We start from the raw sequence: 24072 nt of genomic DNA, 5'->3' as shown, positions 1-24072 counted from the left end.
TATTATGCTGTGAAAGATATTAAATGTAGTGTGTAGACCAAGTTGAATCACTGCTATTATCAGAAATATATTTAACAAAGATAGTGTAATTAATGATGAAATATTAGAATTTGTATGTCAATTATGTATTATTGAATTGCCAAATGTAGTCTCTTGCAAGTAGCATGATATATTTATTCTTGCCGTTCATTGAGTTGCAAGGGTGTTGTGTATGTTGGATCTTCCATTTGTTCTGGATAGATGTGTTTTCAGCTGCTTTTATAACAACTCAGTATAATGTACAGGTACAAGTATGTTTGCCCTAATCTACGGCCAAGTTGAGATTGGACATAGCAAAGTGAACAAGCAAGACTTTTTATGCCTCCGTTACGAAGTATCCGGAGGCATTATGTTTTCGGGTTGTCCGTCTGTCCGTACGTCCCGTTCTCGTGATCGCGTTATCTGAAGAACCAGCTGATGGATTCCTGCCAAACTTCGGTCATGTATGTATCTTGCAGAGCCGATGAACTGATTAGATCTTGGGGTCACGAGGTCAAAGGTCAAAGGTCACAGGGCTCATTATGTATGCAAAACAGCTCGTGATCGCGTTATCTCAAGAACCGATCGATGGATTCCTGCCAAACTTTGGTCATGTATGTATCTTGCAGAGCAGATGAACTGGTTAGAATTTGGGGTCACGAGGTCAAAGGTCAAAGGTCACAGGGCTCATTATATATGCAAAAACAGCTTGTGATCGCGTTATCTCAAGAACCGATTGATGGATTCCTGCCAAACTTTGGTCATGTATGTATCTTGCAGAGCCAATGAACTGAGTAGATTTTAGGGTCATGAGGTCAAAGATCAAAGGGTCATATATGTATATGAGAACCTGTTAATGGATTACAATTGAACTTGAATTTGAAACATTTCTTCTGTTTTGGTTTGTAAAATTGCTCTTTGACGGAGGCATCATTTTCGACTGCACGCAGTCGAAGTTCCATCTAGTTAATAAATGTTTATGTAATCCAGAAAAAGTGTACAGTTGTATATGTGTGTTTTGTAGCAAACTATTTACCGGTATAGTTTCTTAAGAAATTTATCTTCCACCAGTCATTTTACATACCGGTATACATACCGGTATACATGTAACTTTAAACTCCTTCAGTACAAAAATACATCACACACATTTGCATTGAATGCAACTTTAATAACACTTCTCCACTATTCAGACATACCACATAATGCACATGGCAACATACTTTTACACTTTTACATGTACATACTTTGTATGGTTAATTTTAGCAGACAATTGTCATTCTAGGTATTTTTTTATAACAGGCATATATTGTTAAATTGCAAGGAAAATCTTTTTCTCTATATCTCAATATACTATTGAGAATATGGTGCATTCTATGATGATTTCCAATCAAAAGCTGTGCTTGCAATCATGCTATTCTTAAACTGACAAATAACATTCATGTATTTTTTTAATATCAGTATGTAGATGGCCATATTGACCATTTCTTATCATCAAATAACTGGATATATGAGAATTTACATTGAACATTTAATCATTGCTTGATTAACATACTAATATTAATAAGACTATAAACTTGCACTTTATTGATCAGAAGTGATGGAAATATGTATACCTCTTGAGGACAAAGCTCAGGCCTAAATAGAAATAACACATGTGCATATATAATTGTAAGTACAAGTATGTTCATATTGTAAAGCTAGCAGAATTGGTCCGTTCCACATATGTCATTGTAATTCCTTATTCTGCTGACAACATGAATAATTTTCCATCACTTTGTTTCAGAGTTATGGTAACAAATTAGGAACGAATAGATTGGCATCTGGTCCAGGATTCGATTCAATATTTATGTCAGAAATACATGTTTTATTTAGTTTTCGGCTTATATAGAAATACATAGCCAACTTTGGTATTCAGTTGAATAAAGACAGCTCCATGGCAGAATTAAGTCAATTATTTTGTTTTAAGCAGTTTTAAGCAGCACAATATATTATTAGCGCGCATATTATGCAATGCGTTAATTGCACACTATTTTGGATGGACGATGTGACATCACAATGCTTATCAGTTAGTATATTTAATACCAGTACCTTAAATAAAGTAGGCTTGCTAAAGTAAAATACTTGAATAAGACATATAAGCCAAACGCTAGTATTGTAAAATACTGACTTAATGTGCATACTGAATTGAATTAGGCCCTTGGTGCTCAATACATAAAGCAAAGCCAGGATCAACCTGACTTACATGTATGAGAATACCGGCCACAGAATTTCAATTTCTTCACACAATATTGGTGTTCTGCCGAACTCGAGCTCTTATAACACGTACAAACATTTAGCTGCAATGCAATAATACAAAACAAACACAACATAGTTGTCCATGTGACAGGTATACAAATTATATATAAAAATATATTGAAATTCCTTTTATCCTGACACATTCTTTCTTAATCAAAGAAAGCAACAAGGCAATCATAAACACAAAAGAATGTATTCAAGCTTGTGACTGTCCATGAACCTGTGCCTACGCATCCAGATTCATAAATATATGCAGTACATAAACATGTACATAGCTGATGAAATAAGGTATCTAAATTGCAATAATCGATAACAGAAACTGGATGCATGTTTTTTGTAATGTCCAGCTCCTACTTGTATATCACAAATGAGAGAATTATTTGGATCCTATTTTTAATTTCCTCTGTGACTACACAGAAGGCAGCATAGTACAGCCACAGAGATGAATCTACTTCCAAATACATCGAATAAATGTTGTGCACTTTAACATACTGGCCATACATGTCACCATATCAATACACGAACATCACAAACATCAGTGGCTTAAAAGAGATACTGAACGAATGAACTTAAACAGCGCCATTCAACGTACGCATGCTCAACTTACCAACAGTGCGTAACCCACTGAACTGCGTGGAATGGGCTCGATCGCTCGCTTCCACACTGAATTGCCACAAAGGTATGACACCACCAAAATTACGAAATATATTTATTTCCAGATTTATTTCAAATAAGGTTGATGATAATCCACAATGCCTGCTTTTTGCAATTGGTTGAACAAAGATTAAAGAGGCAACTTTTGTTATTAGTCTTCAAAAGTAAACATTTACCTAGCTCCCAAATGATAATCCCACACCTCTATTGTACCCAATATTGATATTACATAGATTTGAAGACAAGTTACAAGTCTGCACACAGCAAACCCATAGGCAGGCCCGTCTAGAAATACCCATAGTCTCTCGAAGAGTCTTTGGGTGAGGGAGAAGTAAGATAATGACTTCACCTTATGGGGGAATGGATGGGGAATGCAAAGCAATATATAAGACCCCTTGGTCATAAAACTGAATGCTAATCCTGGTGATTGACAACACCTGGTGGGTAAACACCCGAATTGTGTCAAATTCCCCACGAGACCCCACTCATATGTGTCTTTGATTTAAAACCCATTTGCTTATAATCTCCCTGCAATGTTTCATATATCAACAGCACTAACGACACACAAACCAAAGAAAACTCAATGTATACGATAATTGGCCATTCTCAAATGCAGCTGTCTTGGAGTATAGGTGATGCTTAATATAGGGTAGCACATGAAACAACATTCACAAGTCCGCAGATCTGCTTTGTGCATGGCAATCATGAGCTGCCACACTCGACAGACAGTTGATGAATTTGGGAGTGAAATTGCTTTACGGACTTCACATGATATCAGCCTGGCATCGCTGCAAGCTCTGCTTTGAGATGCAGGCAGGGGAGCTAGGATCTAGGAGTCGCGGGATAGAGCCATGATGGTGAAATGGACTTCATCAGGGTCTCGGTCCATGAACATCTTACACACTTTGGCAGCCGACTGTGAAAAGAAGACATATATAAACCAGCCATGAGGGATTATTGCCTGACACGTATTCTGTTAGACATTTATTGGTACTGGTCTATTCCAAGCGTTACAGAAAGACATTTTCAAAGATTTGAATATAGACATTTTAATACAGCATTTCTCAAATGGTGAAGCGCAAGGCTTGCTCACGTGGGCCAAATCATTTTTCAAATAAAATAAAATAAAATATTAAAATGTGTCTGATCTTTACTACTTGACACAGCCAAGACTGGAATAAATTTTTTTTTCCACAGGGGCTCTTCCCCAAAAAAAAAATGATGGGGGCTCTTTGTTAAATACAAATACAAGTCTACATTTGTTTACAATATGGAGGCCTACAGACACTGATATTCGAGCGAGAAATGCTGCATGCTAATCTTTAACTTCTATAGTTACATTTTATTGATATAAGGTTTGAAACTCAATATTGTGGGAAAGTTATAACAAAAAAGATAATCTTTACTTTATAATTCCACGAGGGCGATTTTTAATTTTGCAATCACCCGTGAGCAATCTGACAAAGGCGATTTTGCAGCTCACGGGGGTGAATCTGGAGTGTTGGACACAGCTGAAATTCAGCATACAGTAATGAAACTTACTCTTTTTTTGTTTAACTCGCTCGCACACAAAATCGATACACAGGATGTGTAATACTCAACCAAGAGACCTCAGCCCCCCCTCCCCCCCCCCCCCCCCATCATGACAATATCCCCTTCCCTCTATTCACTGCAGTGCTCTCTTGCGAATATAATGGGTAAAATGCACAAGAAATGGTGCGATTGCTCCTGCAATTTCTCAATATATATGCCATTGCATATGATCAGCACACAATTTGTCTTCTATTTTTTGTGTCATAATTTATAGTTATATTTTCTCATTCATAATTGAATAAAGTGGGCCTTGGTAAATTTTTGAAAGCCAAAGTGGGCCTTGAGTTTATAAAAGGCTGAAAACATCTAAAATTATATATTGAGCTTAGATGAGGTACTTTCACAGCATTAGGGTTTCCATTCAACCATTCATGAAATGTATGCAATACTGAATATATATATATATATATATATATATATATATATATATATAGGTTTGTTATGGAATCAAATTTTCGGTTATCGCGTAGCAAAGCTACTTAATACTCAATATATCGTAAATAGGAATCTCAACTGTTGTGAAAGCATCTCCTACACTATGTACACATTAATTTGTAGATTTTTATTAAAATGTCTATAATATTCATTTGGAAATATCATTCCGTAACACTGAGAACTGACATGCTGAGAAGGTGGCTGTGTCTCCAATAAGCCTTCACCTATGTCCAATGAATCAATGACCATGTTTGGAAGACTTTTGATCTTTGACCTCTTACACTCATGATCTAGTTTACCAATAGATACCCAAGTAAACCTTGATTAGAGTTGCTCCTATAATTTTCAAATTATTGTGATAATGACCGAGATGAGATTTTAGGATTTCTTCTTTTATGACTTAAAACCTCTTTCACCAAAAACATAATTCAGTTCATCCTTAGGTATTAAATATAATATTACATGACCCTAACTGCCAAGAATCAGACAGTTTGAAGTTGGCTTGGAGTCAGTTTGGCAGACGTATTACATGCTTTTAAATATTTGATCAAAGTCTAAATGTAATCTGTTCACTCTCTCAACTTATTGTACTAATGAATAATGAGATGGACAAACAGCCCAAAACATAATGTCTATGGCCTCACAGTCAAGGAACCATTATTGTTTGTTTGTCCTTGACTTCTTGGTGGTACAACTCTTTCTCCTGCAACAATTGCTCCACGGTAGTCTCCTACACTAACTGAATTCTTCACTACAAGTCTGGCACAATCACTATTATTTATACTTAGCCAAAGCCTAACCCTAACCCTAAATTTAAATCTAAAACCCAATTGCAACCAGAACCCTAAACTGTTGATGAGAGCATGTAGCATTGTTGTCTTAGCAGCTTAGCGTATATTAGAGCAGCCTTGAATGTACATACCTTGAGGAAGCCTTCCTGGATGGGTCCATGGTTAATAGGGAACTTCTTGTTACCATCTAGCTCATAGACGCAACCATCCTTCTCCACCAAAGCTATGAAATGTGGACACACATCCTCCTCTGCTTGAGGTGCCTACACACAATAAGACATTAAAGTATAATAAAGAGAAGGTGAGTTCTGGGAAGAGGTGAAAATTAATTTGTGAGCGTTATCATTATATTGCGCAAGTGTGGATTGTGGAAGAACATCAGATAAAAAATGTTCCCTGAAAAGCAAGGCTCTTCAAATGCCTTGATATTCTAAATATCATGGCATGTAACATCATAAAAATCGGGACAGATTTTTATGCCACATGTTCGTGTAGTTCCATATACATCTTTCTGTGTAAAGTGCTTGTAACTTTACCAAGACTGGGCCAAATTTCTTATCATTTTGATGATTCAAACCTTTTCCGATCGATTTCACAACGTTTCTTTCACAATGCAATTGCGTATCCGGAACTCAAATTAAGATTTGTGCAAGAGTATATTTCGTCCCAGATGTCACTCGCTTCACTGAGAGATTTTTATAAAAACTGATCATTGAATCAAGCTCATAGCCTATGAGAATAGGGCTATTAACTTGCATATATTAAGAGAAGACTTCCTAAAGGAGAGATATGAAGAAATCACTACAGGCAGGTATATATGCAACAACAAACCAGAACCTCTCGCAAATTTTGTGCTCGATTCAGATTTACATCATTTTCATGCTGTTACATAATTGAATCATAATGACATGACAATAAATTTTAGAAACTTGTGAAAGGTTCATGTCAGCAAAATGTGAGTTCACATAACATGTTCAATGAGAAATACTGTTTCACAGGAAACTAAAGTGCAGTATTGATACAAAGAGGGTCTCTGTATACAGGTGGTCAATCACCAAAGCAGGTTTGACTGTAATATCTTGATGGTATTACCTCAGTTTGGCCCTCCTGAGCACTCTCTCCATGAGCATGACTGATGCTTTCATTGCATTCTAGTTTCTTTCCTCTCTCCTCCGGGGTCATGTCTTTGGTCTGCTCGTAGAATGACTTCAATGTATCATCTGCATGTATCAAGGAACAACGTCTGCACATTCAATCTTCATTCTCATTTTACAATCATCATCATTTTCAGTCATCACACAACTATGTTGTAATATTTAGCGATAGTAAAAGTCACATCATTGGCCTCTAGCTGCCAGGTCTTCTCAGTGCATGCGTGTGTGTCATGCAGTATGTCAAGCTCAGTTGATGGTCCACGATGCCTGGCACTCAATATTGGTCTCGTTTTTTACTCGTACAATATTGAAATAGCTCGAGCAATAACTTGATAAATTCAACTTTGAAATCTATAGATCGGGGAAAAGTAACTCTGGGTATGTTCATCGACTTTAAAAAAGCATTTGACACAATTAATCATAATATATTACTAGGTAAACTATCTAGTTATGGCATTTGAGGGTTACCTCTAGAATGGGTTAAGGATTATCTCAGTAACCGATTTCAGTTTGTTCAGTGTGGTCAAACGTTATCAGAAAGGAAAAAGATAAGATGTGGTGTTCCACAAGGATCAGTATTAGGGCCAACTCTGTTTTTAATCTATATAAATGATTTGCCAACTGTTACTGATTATTTCAATTTTCGGCTGTTTGCCGATGACTCCAATCTATTTCATACTTTTTCTGCTGACCGGGGTGAAATTGATGTAAATGAAGTGAATAACAACATACAGAAGATACATTAGTGGTGCACTGCTAACAAACTTACAATTAATTCAATGAAAACTAATTTCATGTTAATATGTAGTAGGAGGAAAAAATAGGTATAAATGGTAAACTAAAAATCGATTTTAAAAAATTAAAGAGGTTGATATTGCCACTTTTGTTGGGGTTCACATTGATAGACATATGTCTTGGAATAGTCATATTCGTTTTGTAAATCAGTGTATTAGAAAGAAAGTTGGTGTGCTATTTAGATTGCGGCATTTTGTTCCTAGCCGTACTCTGATATTATTATATAAAGCATTTATACAACCACACATTTCTTACGGAATAGAGGTGTGGGGAAGAACTTAGAAGACTAGCCTAAGAAGTATATTATATTCACAGAAAATGGCAGTTCGTGCCATAACATTTAGTGAATGGAGAACTCCTTCAGATCCATTATTTAAAAGATTGCGAATCCTAAATGTGTATAATTTACATGATTTATCAATTTCTACTTTCATGTTTGATCTAGTCAATGGCAATTTGCCTCATATTTTGATAGAGTACTGTGACATTTAGAACATAGCTATTCCACAAGACAAAAAGAAGGTGGACAATTACGTCTTCCAAAATTAAGAACGACACAAGGTCAATTTTCATTGTCTTTTGTGGGCAGTGAATTTTGGAATAGATTACCTGTTGATGTCAGATTGACAAGGTCTAGAAATAGGTTTCGGAATTCTGTTACAAGTCATTTGTTGAACAAGTCATGAATGAAATATCAAGTGTACACAATTCATAATTCATATTTTAAATTATTAGTTTGTATATTGTAAGACATTGTTGAGTACTGATTCTTGTTTGTTTTTTTAAGTATCGATTGTAAAAGTAAATTCATTATTTTTTGTTTTGTTACGTTCTCTAAACTGATTTGTACCAAAATACTTTGTTTAGCTGTTTAAGGGTTAGGCTCGACTAGCACATGTGCTATTATCTGGCCCCTTTTACCAACCAATAGTTTCTCTTCCTGTATATATAAGTTATTGTATGAAATGTATGAAAATGTATTGCTGTTGGTAAAAAAATCAAATCAAACTAAATAATAATATACATGTAGTATTAATATACATGTAGTATTGTATCACACTTAAAGCCATCCAATATTATATAAATATATCCCCCTCAAGCCTATCCAATACTGTAGAATTAATCAACTCTCTCCCTTTTATCTAGACTCTGACTCACCTTGAGAAATCTTATCTCTACAATTGAGGACAGCATGGAGCACACCGATAGTCCCACATGCATTGCGAATTGTCTGCTTCATGAAGTACACCCCATCATTCACTATCTGCCCGTCCTTCTCTATGTTCTCTTGTTCCGTTTTTGCAAAAGCCTTGTACTGAAAATGAGAGAAGAAAACAAGTAGATTGACAGAGTGTCTCTTTCAATTCTTTGAATGACTCGCGTAGTAAAATAGGATTGTATATTTTTTCACATGTGATTTCAGATGCATTTTTGAAAATGACATTATAACCCAGAGCAGGGCTCAAATAAATTTTACCCCTGGATGTATAGTTATATCCAATCAGAACACAGGAAACCGATCAACCATACAACCATGCAACTATACATCCATTCAATAGATGTAATGTATAGTTTTATCCAATCAGAACACAGGAAACTGATCAACCATACAACCATGCAACTATACATCCATTCAATAGATTTTATCCAATCAGAACACCAGAAACTGATCAACCATACAACCATGCAACTATACATCCATTCAATAGATGTAAAGTACAGTTTTATCCAATCAGAACACCAGAAACTGATCAACCATACAACCATGCAACTATACATCCATTCAATAGATGTAAAGTACAGTTTTATCCAATCAGAACACCAGAAACTGATCAACCATACAACCATGCAACTATACATCCATTCAATAGATGTAATGTATAGTTTTATCCAATCAGAACACCAGAAACTGATCAACCATACAACCATGCAACTATACATCCATTCAATAGATGTAAAGTACAATTTTATCCAATCAGAACACCAGAAACTGATCAACCATACAACCATGCAACTATACATCCATTCAATAGATGTAAAGTATAGTTTTATCCAATCAGAACACCAGAAACTGATCAACCATACAACCATGCAACTATACATCCATTCAATAGATGTAATGTATAGTTTTATCCAATCAGAACACAGGAAACTGTACAACCATGTATAGTTTTAACCAGTTTTAACCGCTTTCCTGGAAAAAGCACATGGTTGCATGCACATGTGTCCCCCTAAACTGTGAAGTAGTAAAAGTCATTCGGGGCAAAATATCAGACAAAGCCGCCTGATGGCACTTATCTCGCAACAGTAAGCCCTGATTTGGGTATGTTTTGGTTATAAAACTATACATCCATTCGTTGGATGTATAGTTGTATACCAATAGTTGTACATAATAATGGCGCTTTGGCCAGCACGTTGGAAACCTACAGTGTATACATGCTTTAATGTCTCATGAGTGCCTCGATGGATATGTATAGTTTCATACCGTAGTTGTATGGTTGTATGGTTGTATAGTTTTGGCCATAGCGAGAATTGAAAATTTCCAGCATTGGCAGCTATGTTGAGAAGTTTGTGATCTCACCTTATCATCATATGGGAAGAGTAATATGACGGCTAGTACAGGTTGGGGAACCATCATCAGTAACTCATCATCCAGACCATATACATCAGTGAAGATCCAATCCTTGGACATTCCCAAGTTGTGCATGTACTGGAGGATTTAGTAAACACACAAAAAAAAGAACTTTGTCAATGACCAATGATATGTGAGAAAGGGCAAAGAAGGTAGAGAGAAAGAGATGAATGACAACAACCATATATCTCAAATTTATTAAAAGTCGACTACGATTAAAAATATTCAAGATTGAGAGACAGGCTCTGAGACAGAGAGAGAGAGAAAACAAGGCATGATTTCTGACAAAATTGTCACAAACGAGAGATTCTGGCTGTCTAGCATTTGAAATTCTACTCAATTTAACACACTACAAACTGTTTAAAAAATACAACTGTTCTTTCATACACAGTAATTTGGATGAAAGTAGAATAATCAAAGAACCTTGTTAGTGAAAAATATGACTTTGATACTTGAGATCACTAAACATATAGGCCTGAATTCACAAAGGAGGTTTAAATTTAACCCATGTTTTAAACCCTCATTTACCTAACCCATGGTCTAAAATTAGCGCAAAATAAGCGTGAAACAGTCAGATGTCCAATATTAGATGCGCGCAAGGAACGCTTATTTTGTGCTAATTTTTAAACCATGGATTATGTAAATGAGGTTCTAAACCAAGGTTAAGCTTAACCTCCTTTGTGAATTTGGGCCAATATGTAAATCCCACTTTGGCAAACTGGGCCCCGTCTTACAAAGAGTTGATATCAATCGTAACTTATTTGCAATTGATATCAATCGTAACTATGTACATAAGAGATAGGAGACTGCAACCTTGCGATTGATTGGAGGACTTACGATTGATTTGGATCTATCGTAACTCTTTGTAAGACGGGGCCCTGGTCATTCAACTCAGGTGAAATTGAGGACAACTCTCCATGAATTTCCAATTTTCACTCTAGCACATTTTTTCCCTGAGGTGACTCCTCGAAGCCAGATATGAATATTTTTGACAGGAATCATATTTTAGCCAGATAAAAAGTCATAGTCTTTTGAATTTATGAGGACATTACTTACATGCATATGATTTTGGTTTGTATCAATAAGAGCCTTCCAATTTTCTTACGTTTTCATGAATATGTATAATCTATGAGAGTTAGTACTAGGCCAAATAACAAAAAATAATGTGTTTCTTGTCCAGGCTAAATATAGCTGGTCAAGGTATATTTATTCAGATATTGTGCTTTTTGAGTATACTGATGGAATGTATGCCAAAACAAATCAGTGATTTGTATCATTTTAGAAGTTATTTACCGGTATACAAAATGTATTTCACAGCCTTTTTTTCTTTATGGGGGGGGGGGGGGTTCTGAATGGTAAATAGTTTTTTTTAAAGGAGGCGGTGGCCAAAAAGGAAGCAGGCGGGGACGAGAAACACATCATTTTTGTTATTTGGCCCTATAATATTAAAGCGTGAAGAACTTAAGGAAACATAACTGGAAGTTAAATATTTTGACTTACCTTTGACATGACCTGTGGTAAAAGGAATAGTGGTAAAAAAAGAGGAAATTTTCATTAACGCCACATTCAACAATTATTTAAAAGGGAAATGTATGGGATGAACATATTGTGATATAGCCTGAACTAAGGTTATTCAGTAGAATCAGTAGGAAATGCTGTGTTTGCCCTGCATCAATAACTAAAAAAGCATTGGAGGTACAGAAAGAGGTTATTTTTTTACTTTATACACTATACCAAGGCTTTTGATATGGTAAAACATGAAGATCTAATCATATGGCTATGCTCTGTAGGTTAGACATTGATGGGAAGGATCTGTGACTGATTAGTACTGCCTTCTGAATTGGGAAAGCTACAATCATGATAGACCGAAAGATTCAGTTTCTGATGTCGACGATTGTTCCAATGAGATTACATGTGGCTCCACTGTACAAAACTCAACTGATTTCACTCAAAATCTGTACTTTAGTGACAATTGATGACACCTAAATAGCAGTAAAATACATTTGTTTTAACTTACTGATGTTTAGAATATTTTAAAAATTCAAATTGTAAGTCTAGTGTCAAACTTTGCTTACAGCTGCATCAACATGATTGTGTAGAGTCTATGCGATATTGTGTGGTGTGTATATTTGTGTATACTACTCGCCTCACAGCAAGCATGCAGTGCTAGAGGTCAATAAGCATTAGCATTGACTCTCTATGCTTTGCCTTTGCTGGAGTGGATCTACCCAGGTCGTAAGTTGTCCATAATTATTGCAACATAGCTAGTCTAGGCATACCGACTAGGCCTACTACATAATGTGGCTGCAACAAAAAATTAAAGGAAAAATATTTAACTAAAAGATAAATTTAAAGAGAGGGGGGCAGGGCCCCCCCCCCCCCCAAAAAAAAAAAAAAAAAAAAAAATTAAAAAATTAAAAATCAAGTAAAAGATAAATTCAAAGAGAGGGGGCCAAAATATTAAAAAAGGAAAATATTAAAAAAGGAAAAATATTAAAAAAGGAAAAATATAAAAAAAGGAAAAATATTAAAAAAGGAAAAATATTAAAAAAGGTAAAATATTAAAAAAGGAAAAATATTAAAATAGGGTCTAAAAGATAAATTTAATCATTTAAATGTAGGCCTAACCCTTTTTAATCATTTGCTAGCTCTATTTATTAAACATCAAAACACCCCCTAAATTACACTTCGGTGGAAGAACCCCCACTACCGTGCTGTCCGTCATGAAAATGCTTAGGATGGGGCCTTGTTCACGAGTATACAGTATAGTCGTAATACAGGCCCCAAGTCCGTGTTGTAGAACATGCAACGCCCTAGACAGAAATAACCATCTGATTTGGGTCATTTCTTTAAAGGCCCACTGCACTACTTGTAGCTACTTGCGCCCTCTATATAACAAACCATGCCTAATCGGTGACCATTGGTCCCCCATGATCCTCTTTTTCTTATGTTAACTGAGAGCTGAGTTGATGAGATAACCACCTGTCCAGTGACCTTGCAGGGCAGTCTAATCCCTCCTGTAAACTATGGCTGATACGCTTTAATAAGACTGACATTTGTTGACATTCCCCAATACAGATGGTAACCCAGAGATCTCGTACCGTGGGGGTAGCTACATGTAGAGCCAACAATGTACATCTTTTCGTTCAAAACATTTTCTCCCCGATTTTCTTTATTTAGATCTAATTTTCTGATTTCTAAATCAGATGTAAATTAGGTCGGTATGTCATTTGTCCTAATTGCAGTTATCAAAATTTGATAACTTAATATTAAATGTATAATTTACGGACTTACTTTATCCAATTTGTATCTCCGAACTGTGAAACAGTACGTTCATGCACTCGAACATAGGGCTATATGACCCGGCGGCCAAAATATTTCCGGGTCAACCTACCAAAACATAGCCAAATGGCCAATCAGAGCACTCGTTTCGTGGGAGTTCGTTGGTCAAGCCGGGCTGACTCGTACGTAGCTACGGTAGCTATTGGACGTTCGAAAAGAAAAAATGAATATTCATCAACTAAAACTAGGGTGTCTGATCGCGCACCCGATGTTGTGTGCTAAAATTCTTCCCATAGAGATTACACGCATCCCTATGCAGTCTACGTGCATTGCGCGACCATGCAAAAAAAGTCAAAAAATTTTTTTCAATTTGAGATTCAAACCTTTATCTGTTGTGATCCTGAAGGTGATACTCAATAAATGAGGTGTCATATGAAAGAGCAGGTGAATTCCAATATTTCCAAAGGGGCGTAGCCCCCGAAATTCTCAAAATATCTTGGTCAAAACAGCAATTGAAACATTGTGTCCTGGCTAACTCTGAGGTTTGTCACTTTTGAGATATGACGCCCCGATCGATAAGTAGTCCCAGTCCTAAGGAACAATTCTATGTGCTTATATTTTCGCTAGCCCCCAGGGATCACAACTGATAACAGTTTAAAAATACCCTTCTCGCTATTTTGTGGATCAGCTAATAAGGGGGCGTGCGCTCCACTCAGTCCAAACCATGGTTACATCGCGTACGAACGAAACCCCAAATTCAATTACACATTATAGTGGCCATTACTTCCAGGTTCTATGATGCGAATGGCCACCCATACTAGTCAATGGCACATATCGCGGAGACAGCGTGGCTCAAGCTGCAAGTCGCGCATTGGCTTAGCAACATGCGTACTTACAAATGCATACGCTTGTATATCGCGCGATACAGCTGTTTGTCTGAATTTAGCAAAACATCATCACTCTGCGTGGACGTCTTTTTCGTCGATTTTGACCAAAATGATATGAATATACCAGCGTTTTGGAGGGCCTGTAACTTTTGATAGAAACATCGTTGAGACTTGAAATTTGAAATGTATTATTCTGATAACATTTTTATTCAAATATCAAACAAAAATGGTGAAAAACGATCCCAAATTGAAAATTGAAAAATCGTTCAGACACCCTTCTAAAACCAAGACGGATAATGTTGACGACGAGACTTTCTCGGATTAATCATTAATTTAGGATCTAAATGAGCAAGCTATCGTAAGTCAAATAAGCTAATATGTTATTTTTAATTCTTATTATAATTGCAGCAGTTATGAGGATGTAAAGAGTGAAAATCTTGTTGCATATCTCATTCATCGCGGTCCGGTCCAACCAAACCATTGTTCCGTACAGTCCCGTACAGTCCCGATAGGCCATACTAAGTCTAAGTCTCTATATTCGGAGGTCTAGTGGAGCCAGACGTAGTCTCAGTGGAACAACCGACGACTAGAGAGACTGAAGTTTTCGGTCTAGCAACGCCCTTGCGCGGGGCTTATATCACGAGTAGATCTATATATCACAAGTATATATAGCGAGTTGAATAGGAGACTCGTATAGTATACTCGTAATGAGGGCCTTACTGCTGTGTTAAATTGTGCGCGATGCCGTAGCGCGGGGCCTCGATAACGAGTATATAAGTATAGTCGTGATACAGGCCCCGCTGCTGTGTTGAAGTGCGCGCGATACGCGGAGCTTAGATCACGAGTAGGTCTAGATCTATATAGTCTAGGCCTAGACTATAGTGAGTCGGCTGAAGTTTTAGACCTAGATCTAGAGTCTAGATATCTAACTTTAACTGTTAGATCTATAGTTAGACTCGATTCATAAAAATTCATTATAAAATTATAATCGATTCAAAACAGTTGCGGGGCCTATATCACGAGTATGCCGTGAAATCAGCTGAGTTTTTTACATTGGTGTTTGAAATGTTGAGAATCAATAGCACAGCTAATATACAACGGATAGTGCACCTCAGACCTAACTTAGTACTAAAGTTAGTAGAAGATGTGTGGGCCTAACTTACGGCTACGGTCGGTACTCGCGCTTGCCATGGACACGAAGGAATCAGATTTAAAATACAAATTTATACCTCTGGATTTGATTCCAGGGGAACCCAACGAACATCTCCTCCTGCTGCATCCGACATTCTCGAAAATTTGTCTCACACGTCTTTGGCGTTACTATAGATCTCGTAATATAACTCAGGAGAGCGAAAATTAGAATATAAGGGTGCAGTGCATATTATGCATGCAGTACTTTTGGCCTACTCAACAACGTAGAGATCATATCAGTGGTCAATACATTGATTGGGCTACTTTTGGCGACCAATAAACGCGACATTACGGATTCTGGCGAAGTTAGCCCGGAAAACAATAGAATCTGCGGTATGGTGTCTTTAAAAATATTTAAAATATTTTTAAAATGAATGTGTAATATGGGTAATAAAGAGAAGACAAACGAGGTAAAACCGTAAAAACTTTAATTAGAGTCTCGAATGTAAAAATAATAATAAATTATAGCAGAATAAATATTTTATATACTGGTACATTTCAGGCGTTGAAAACGTCGAATTTCGATTACAAGTTGAGATTATGATACACCCATTTATATAGGAACACGCACTTCTACGGAGTTTAGTTTAGCAAACGAATAGATGTTACATCTATGTCTTAACATGCTAAAAAATTACTACAGTAGTAATTTTTAGCATGTTAAGACATTTGTTAAAGAAATAAATTGTGATTGAACTAAACAAAATACCTTAGTTTTAAGATATTTTGGCCTGGTTTTCTGAGTTGCAACATATCAAAGCATAAATGCAAATTAGACTTCTTACGGTTGAGTCCGGTCCGGGCATTTCGAGTCATATTGGACAAAATGCGTTTTATACTTTGAAGGCTTTTAACACTATCGTATGACATTTTAACTAAATAATGATTGCTACCATATGAAAAAGTAAGATCTTAATCTTTACTCTCATTGTGTCACATGCCGAAGCAAAATGTTTTGGTCTTACTGTTTTAGAGTGAATTAGAGCTGAAACTGGCATAGGCCTATACGGTTTCGATCCGGGCATTTCGATTATAATTGAAAAAAAAATGCGTTTTATACTTTGAAGGCTTTTAAAAATATCGTATGACATTTTAACAGAATAGTTACGGAAACCATTTGATGGGTGAGATTTTACCCATATTATTTCACATGCCGAAGCAATTTGTCTGGGTCTTATATACTACTATAGTGCTTTATATACGGGGTTTATCCGCGGCATGCATGTAGAGAAAATATTTGGACAAATTGTGACATTGGGTGTCGCCCGGTGGGGTCACTCCCCTGCAAAGAGTGACACGTATGACCGTTACCACCAATGCATATAACCCCCTTTTGCGGTCAATTTCAAGGACATTTTGTGAAATTTAACCCCCTTTTTTACGTCAAAACAAGGACAAAATCGTACTTTGGAATACCCCTATTTATAAGATTGTAAGGACACTTTCGCAAATTTACCCCTATTTTACCATATTTCAAGGACAAGACTCGGCTCCGAGAATTTTTCTTCCCCGTTTTCTCTTTTCCCTTCCCGGTTTTCTCTTTTCCCTTTTCCTGACCCCTATTTATCAATTTCGGGGACACATGTGCGCCCCTATTTTCTTAATTTCGAGGAATATTTTGTCCGCGGACATTGCTTGAAATTGACCCCTTTTTCCGCGATTTGGGTAACGGTCATGCGGTCCGGAAGTCACATTGAGTGACCCCACCGGGGGGTGTCGAATCCCGGGGGATGGGAGGAGGGGGGGGGGGGGGGATATCCCCCAAATATTTCAGGTGGGGGGGGTGGTGTTAATTTGTTTTCTTCACATGAGCTGAGAAATGATGCAAGTTGAGCCTGACTTTGACACTGACGGTTGAAAGCTATAACACAACCTTAAAGGGATCGTTTAACATTGTTAAATCTGAGATCGATACACGGCCCTACGTGTTATCAGTGTCTGTGATATGGTGTAATATTGACTTTGACACTGACGGTTGAAAGCTATAAAGGTAATACACAGTTTTGGAAAATTTTGAAAATTGGGTGGATATAGTGATCGAATGTTTACAATTTTGATATATTTGGATGCCCCTGTGGATGTATTATAAGCACTAAAAAAATTAGCCCCTAAAACACTTTTGTTTTCGAGAAAAATTGAATATAAAAATTTACCGGTGCTCCCGGTAAATTTTGATAAATTTCAAATAGCGCCTATATGGCCGTACAATGGTAGTTGCGATCATGAAAATCTCAGAATATGTAGTTGGGATATATATTTTCCAAACAGGAATAGCTAATCGGTCGATTTTAGTCAAGAAACATTGTTTCATAGCTAAATTAATATCTTGATCTTGAGAGGGGGCTATACAACATTAAGAGTTTATTATTTATAATTTTGGATAATATGTAATAATTTCATAACTTTAGACTCGATTTCAACCGCGACAACGATCAATGTATATTGTAGGAACGCATATGCTTCCAATATGTTAATTTGAACCAAATTCATGACCCCATGCCAAAACTTTGTAATACTGTGAATCTCTATATCCTTCTATTGATTATTAGCAGAAAACAAATACAAGATTATTAACCTCAATTTCATCATCTTGAAAGGATATCACCAGTTGAATTATTTATTGGTGATATGACAAAGCTGAGAGACATATCGCAGGTAAAACCGACAATAGCCAAATTTGTACAGTGCTCACTTGTATGGTTTCCGTATATTAAAAAACATGTCTAGAAAGGGCACCTGGCTATGGTAGCCACTCCTTGATGGCCTTTATTGACAGGTTCATTGGTAATCTTGGTATAGAGAATTTTTTTTTTTTTTTAATTTTTTTTAAAAAACTTTTGAATAACCGGGCCTGGAGGAAAGACTACGCTCAATACTCGTGTTCTTCCACAGGAATAAGATGATGGGGTCTTAGTTTTGAAGATTTTTAAAAAGTTTTGAAATAAAACTACGCTCTAAACCCATGCTTTATTACTGGGTCTTAGTTTGGAAGATTGTGGGGTCTTAGTTTAAAAGGTTTTTTTTTTTTTTTTTAACTTTTGAATAACCGGGTTTGGAGGAAAGACTACGCTCGATTCTCATGCTTTATTACAGGGTTTTAGTTTTAAACAAATTCGACAAAATGTCCCTTCAAATTTATTACATTTGTGGGTAAAGTCATTATTACATTTGTGGGTGATTCAAAATTATTGCATTTGTGGGTAAAGTGTTATTACATTTGTGGGTGTTATTACATTTGTGGGTAAAGTGTTATTACATTTGTGGACGTTATTACATTTGTGGGTGTAACACTCCCCCCTCTCTCTCTCTCTTAATTACCCTTTCATTCACTCTCTTTTTACCTCTGCTCATGAGAAGACTTTGGGCATATTTCTGTAAATTTATGAATGACGAAGTGTAGCCATTTGGAGATTTCTCCTTTTTTTTAAATTAAGATTTTAGAAAAAAATGCATCCACACGCTTTGTTTTTGCTTACATGCATGTGCTTCTAAAAAGTTTATTTTGGAACAAACATATTCAATACATGACAAACAATCCACATAAACTCTGGCGACATAAAGTTCTAAGGGGTACAACTTTTCACAGGTATACAGGGCAGATAAAGAGAACATATTTGGTAAACATCAAACTCAGAATTCTTGTCTTCATCGTTATCATAACTTCTCTTTTTAACATCAAGCTGTAAACCTCTCCTTCATGTCTGTCCATGACCCTCTTCCCAATATTGATGTAGTTATTTTCATGGTCTGAAATGTCTTATTTTTCAATGCCTAATACCAACTGGGTCTTTGTGAGGATATCTCTTTATAGACACAGCGACTGAAGCCATTAATGCAACCTTAACCATTAAATCTTTAACAAGTTCCAACCTTTCAAATAAATTACTAAATATATGTAGGAGATGAGGGTTGCCCATACCTCTGAACAGGTCTCTTCATGGACATCCCCTAATAACCCTCTCGTAAACAACTAAACCTGTCTATAAAGACATAAATTAGGAATATAACCTATAACTCTAAGAGTGACTAAAATAGACAGTTGGCCTTTCTAGAAAGGTTCTAGAAAGGTTCTACAATGCATATTCTCTCTTTTAATACAAGGGAACCATAAAGTGGGCATTGCAGACAGGAATTCTCTATACCAAGATTACCAATGAACCTGTCAATAAAGGCCATCAAGGAGTGGCTACCATAGCCAGGTGTCCTTTCTAGACATGTTTTTTAAATCCTCTTTTAATATACGGAAACCATACAAGTGAGCACTGGTCAAAGTTGGCCATTATCAGTTTTACCTGCGATGTCTCTCAGCTTTGTCATATCACCAATAAATAATTCAACTGTATAATATACAACTGGTGATATCCTTTCAAGATGATGAAATTGAGGTTAATAATCTTGTATTTGTTTTCTGCTAATAATCAATAGAAGTATAGAGATTCACAGATTAAGGTTGCGTTATAGCTTTCAACCGTCAGTGTCAAAGTCAGGCTCAACTTGCATCATTTCTCAGCTCATGTGAAGAAAACAAATCAATCTCCTTTTTTTAAAGCAATCCAATTAAAGAAATTAAGACATAAATAACCTTTTTAAGAACTTGGTTAACAGTAGGAAATATCAATACAGAAACCATGCTTTCATCCCCTAAACCATACATATTGTGCAATAAGAAGTTACAGTTAGGTCAATCATTAATAGGCCTATACTCAAAACAGTTATGGATTGCAACTTGGACCAAATTCTTGGTATAATTACATCAACCAGACACAAAGCAATGCCAACTTGACAAGGTAAAACTAGATGTATGCTTTGCCTTCATCTGCAACAAAACAAGCTGAACTACATTCCTTCATTAATGACTAAATGTCAGTATTCTAGATCAGGAGTTCTACTAGAAGTTTATTACAGAATCATTAATTTGTCATATTGTGTCAACACATACACTGTAGCACTTCTTAAGAATTATGGAATTGATTTCCAAAATGTTAAGCAGAGAGATAAATATTATGCCAATCCTCTTTCATTTTCGTGTTAAAAGTCACATTAAATTACACAATTACACTAGGTTAATTTTATATCCCCTCCTTGTAGCTTCAAGGGGGACCCCATATTTGACTGAAGGTTCACAAGAGTTGGAAGTCATAATTGTCTCGCTGTATGTGCTACTCATAATGAACAACCACTTGCTCTAATCTCTTGGTTTCCAATGTTTTCTGACAAATGAATGTGTGCTTATTTTCTAGAGGTCATTATGAACATCAGCTGTGTTTCCATATCAATCTTAACACTACTCTTAGGAAATTATCCTTTTAAAATGATGTATTAAAAATAGCATAAGTTATTGTTTTTATACTCAACTAATAATTTTGTATTATCTTACTCATATATTAGTGACAATTTCATCAACATCTAAATAAAACTAAGAAAGCTTTCATTGAGAAATGATAAAAGTTTATGCACCAATGTTTTTTTAAATAAAATTCTGGGCATTAATACTAGCTACGAGTACAGCAGTATGACCCTTTCTTGGTGTACACATACAATGTACCGCGATGGTGATAAAATAACAATGCTGGATGGAGGGGGAGGGAGGGGGAGGGAGGGGGAGGGAGGGAGGGGGGGGGGGGGACTCTACCTCACAAGGGAAGGTACTTTAAATGTACAAACTAGAAGCATATGTACATGATTTACGACAATGTACAGTCACCTTTTTTATATCCAAGATTAAAATCAATCTACATATATCTGTCATTATACAATACTCAGTAATTTCTCAGACTATGTTAATAATTTATAACTATTGAAGAATATGTCCATAATAACTGTATGGTACTTTTGTGCTCTCTTAATGATACAGAGAATACTTTTATATCTTTTTTTACTAAGTACAATAATTATGCAAATACACACTGTCAAGCAATGGTTTGCTGTGACACATGTAGTGCAATATTGAAATACACATGTAGATCATTTATAAACAAGTTAATACAATCATGTACATGAGTTATGAACAGGTGCAACAAAGCACCTTTGTGGATTTTGTTCCCCACTAAATATACTTAATATCTTTAACTTTTACCAAATAGACCACTGAGTATGCTTGGTGGCTACTGCGCCCAGCAATATTGGTTTTATTATTTATACCCACAACATTGCCTCTGGCCATACATTTACAAGTTACATGTAAGTTCTGCTGCTGCATTAAATCTAAAAGTATTTTACATTGTCATGGTCTGAATGATGCTTAAATAAATTACAATACTGCAAGATGTGACAGAGATAAATGACTAAATGATTTCCAGACAGAAATAATTACTAAACTGACATCATAACAATACATCTTATAGCAACTAAAGAACTTCCATATAGAAAGCAAGAAGAAATGATTAAAACAAGGACATTCTACAACAATAACAACTAGGAGTTTGATAAAAAGCACTCAATTCAAATGAAAATATTGTGGCTATACACTTCAATGAATTTCAATGTCACCTCTATGATACACAGGTATTGCAAGTCAAATCCCACAGAATGGGTCTATAATAACTGCTTTCCTATACTCCTTTTAAAGAAACCTATACAACTAAAACTTCTCTTTGCATTCAGCCTAATGGTAATTGTTATGATGATCCATTATATGCACAGTGAATACAAACACAAAGACTCTCTACCCCCACAAATATTGTTGTCCAATCTGTCATAGATTTCAGTACACCTACGCACATCCTTTGTTGAATAAAATGATATCTTCTTTCTACGACATTCATGTCATTTTCTGAATGGCAAGTTTTGTTTGGTCCTAGAGCTCTGTGCACAGACTCTCTCCAGATGTTGGTCTGGAGTTAGGATCTTTCTGCCACACATCCTCCTTGATTCCCAGAGCCTTTCTCTCCACTTCATTCTCAGCCTCTCCTGTTGACTCTTTGCGCAACGGTTCCTTGTCTGGAGGAAAGAGCTTGTCCTCCTCTGCTGGTGTGACTTGAATATCCAGTGGAACATCATCGCTGAACGAAGCTTTGTTTTCAGATGCTTGAGAATCCGGTGTCTCGGCCATGAAACCACTGTCCATGTCCGGAAGAGGTGCAAAGCTTTCCCCTTTTGCAGGAGAGGGTTCAACTCCCACCCCTGTTGCACCAGTGCTGGTGTTATCTTCATCTGCGAGTTTCAAGGGAAGCGCCTCCATTTTATCTTTATTTCCGATCTCCTCTTCGATCTCTTCGATGGCTTCTATGAGAGCTGTCAAGTCAGACTCCACCTCTTCCTCATCGATAATTCTGGTGTCACCACTCCCTTGTACCACGTCTCCATCAACCTTACTACCAGTTGCATCCTCTAGAGTCACATCTTCAATCTTGACTTCTTCCTTGTTCTCTGATGACTCCTTGGTATCAAGGGTCACCTCTCGTCCTTCATCGCCTCCGTTCTCCACACACTCGTTGCTCTGGAACACAATCTTGGCTTCCTTTGTCTCACCTTCCCCACCTCCTACTTCATCACTGGTGACGGTCACAACCACCACCACTGTATCTTCTACCTCCCCACCTTCTCCTCCATCTTTCACTTTCCCATTGTCCACATCCTCTCGTTGCTTCTTATCTTCTGGTAAGCTCGGCTCGGGGGTGGATTCCTTACTCGATTTCTTCTTGTCCTCCTTCCCCTTCCTCTCGTCTTTTCCTTTCTTCTTCTCATCAGTTCCCCGTCCACCTTTCTCTCCACTCCCCTCCTTTGTGTTCCTGTCTCCCTCACTTTTCCAACCCTTTCTTCCATCATTCTTGCCCTTCCTATTGCCTTTTCTTCTGAGCTTCACCTTCTCATCTCCCTTCACCGGTCCTCCTCCTTCTCCTTCAGCTTTCTCCATCTCACTCTTCTCCTCTACCTCCTCCTTGGTCTCCATATTCTCAATGACCTTGATGGATTTTTTGAGTTGAGCGTTGATGCCCATCAGCTTGTGGCATGCTGTCTGGAGCTCTTGGCCAGACCTTGAGATCACAAGAACACCTGCTTGTCATAAAAGAGAGAGGGAACGTCCATTTAACTTTGATATCTCCAAAAGGCTATATGAGAGGGTACACAATGTCCCATTTGATTCATGCACAATACTGAATTTATGTTGATGTTAGCTAGTATCAAAAGGCATTTTTTTTTCATAACATGATCACTCTAGGTTAAAATACGGAGCCAATAGTTTTCATGAATATCCAGTATCTTGTCACTGCCACTCATAGGACAATTCAAGGACATTGGACCATTAAAAAGACAATGTTTGATAGCAAAACATCTTGGATGAAACAAAACAAATTTATTCCTGTGTGTACCTATAGCATGTGCACAAATACTGGAAAATACAT

At 36.7% G+C, this 24072-nt stretch overlaps 2 protein-coding genes across 14 annotated transcripts in view; both read right to left on the bottom strand.

Annotated features, from left to right (window-relative positions):
• Positions 1-1992: 1992 nt before the first annotated feature.
• LOC100889551 (ubiquitin carboxyl-terminal hydrolase isozyme L3) lies at positions 1993-15951 on the bottom strand. 2 transcript variants are annotated; one of them, XM_030981039.1, is made up of 7 exons: positions 15766-15949; positions 11868-11879; positions 10317-10445; positions 8894-9050; positions 6879-7006; positions 5918-6049; positions 1993-3883 (listed from the first exon to the last, which is right to left on the bottom strand). In XM_030981039.1, the coding sequence occupies exons 1-7, from the start codon at positions 15820-15822 to the stop codon at positions 3797-3799; spliced, it is 702 nt and encodes a 233-aa protein (XP_030836899.1). In that variant the 5' UTR covers positions 15823-15949; the 3' UTR covers positions 1993-3796. The 2 variants fall into 2 exon arrangements, with proteins under 2 accessions (XP_030836899.1, XP_030836900.1); XM_030981040.1 differs by lacking the exon at positions 11868-11879 and having other exon boundaries at positions 15766-15951.
• A 3241-nt stretch (positions 15952-19192) lies between these two features.
• LOC587649 (protein furry homolog-like) overlaps positions 19193-24072 on the bottom strand; it is a 96146-nt gene continuing 91266 nt past the window's right edge. For all 12 annotated transcript variants that reach the window (XM_030981026.1, XM_030981030.1, XM_030981031.1 and 9 more), the window contains one exon: positions 19193-23722. In XM_030981026.1, coding sequence (XP_030836886.1) covers positions 22524-23722 — 1199 coding nt within the window. In that variant the 3' untranslated portion in view covers positions 19193-22523. The remainder of the gene's footprint in view (positions 23723-24072) is intronic.

The sequence above is a fragment of the Strongylocentrotus purpuratus genome, unplaced genomic scaffold (assembly GCF_000002235.5).
Source record: "Strongylocentrotus purpuratus isolate Spur 01 unplaced genomic scaffold, Spur_5.0 spur5_scaffold_11, whole genome shotgun sequence".
NCBI lineage: Eukaryota > Metazoa > Echinodermata > Echinoidea > Camarodonta > Strongylocentrotidae > Strongylocentrotus > Strongylocentrotus purpuratus.
The sequence above is the reverse complement of the archived record's forward strand: the minus strand, read 5'-3'. Positions and strand labels throughout refer to the sequence as shown.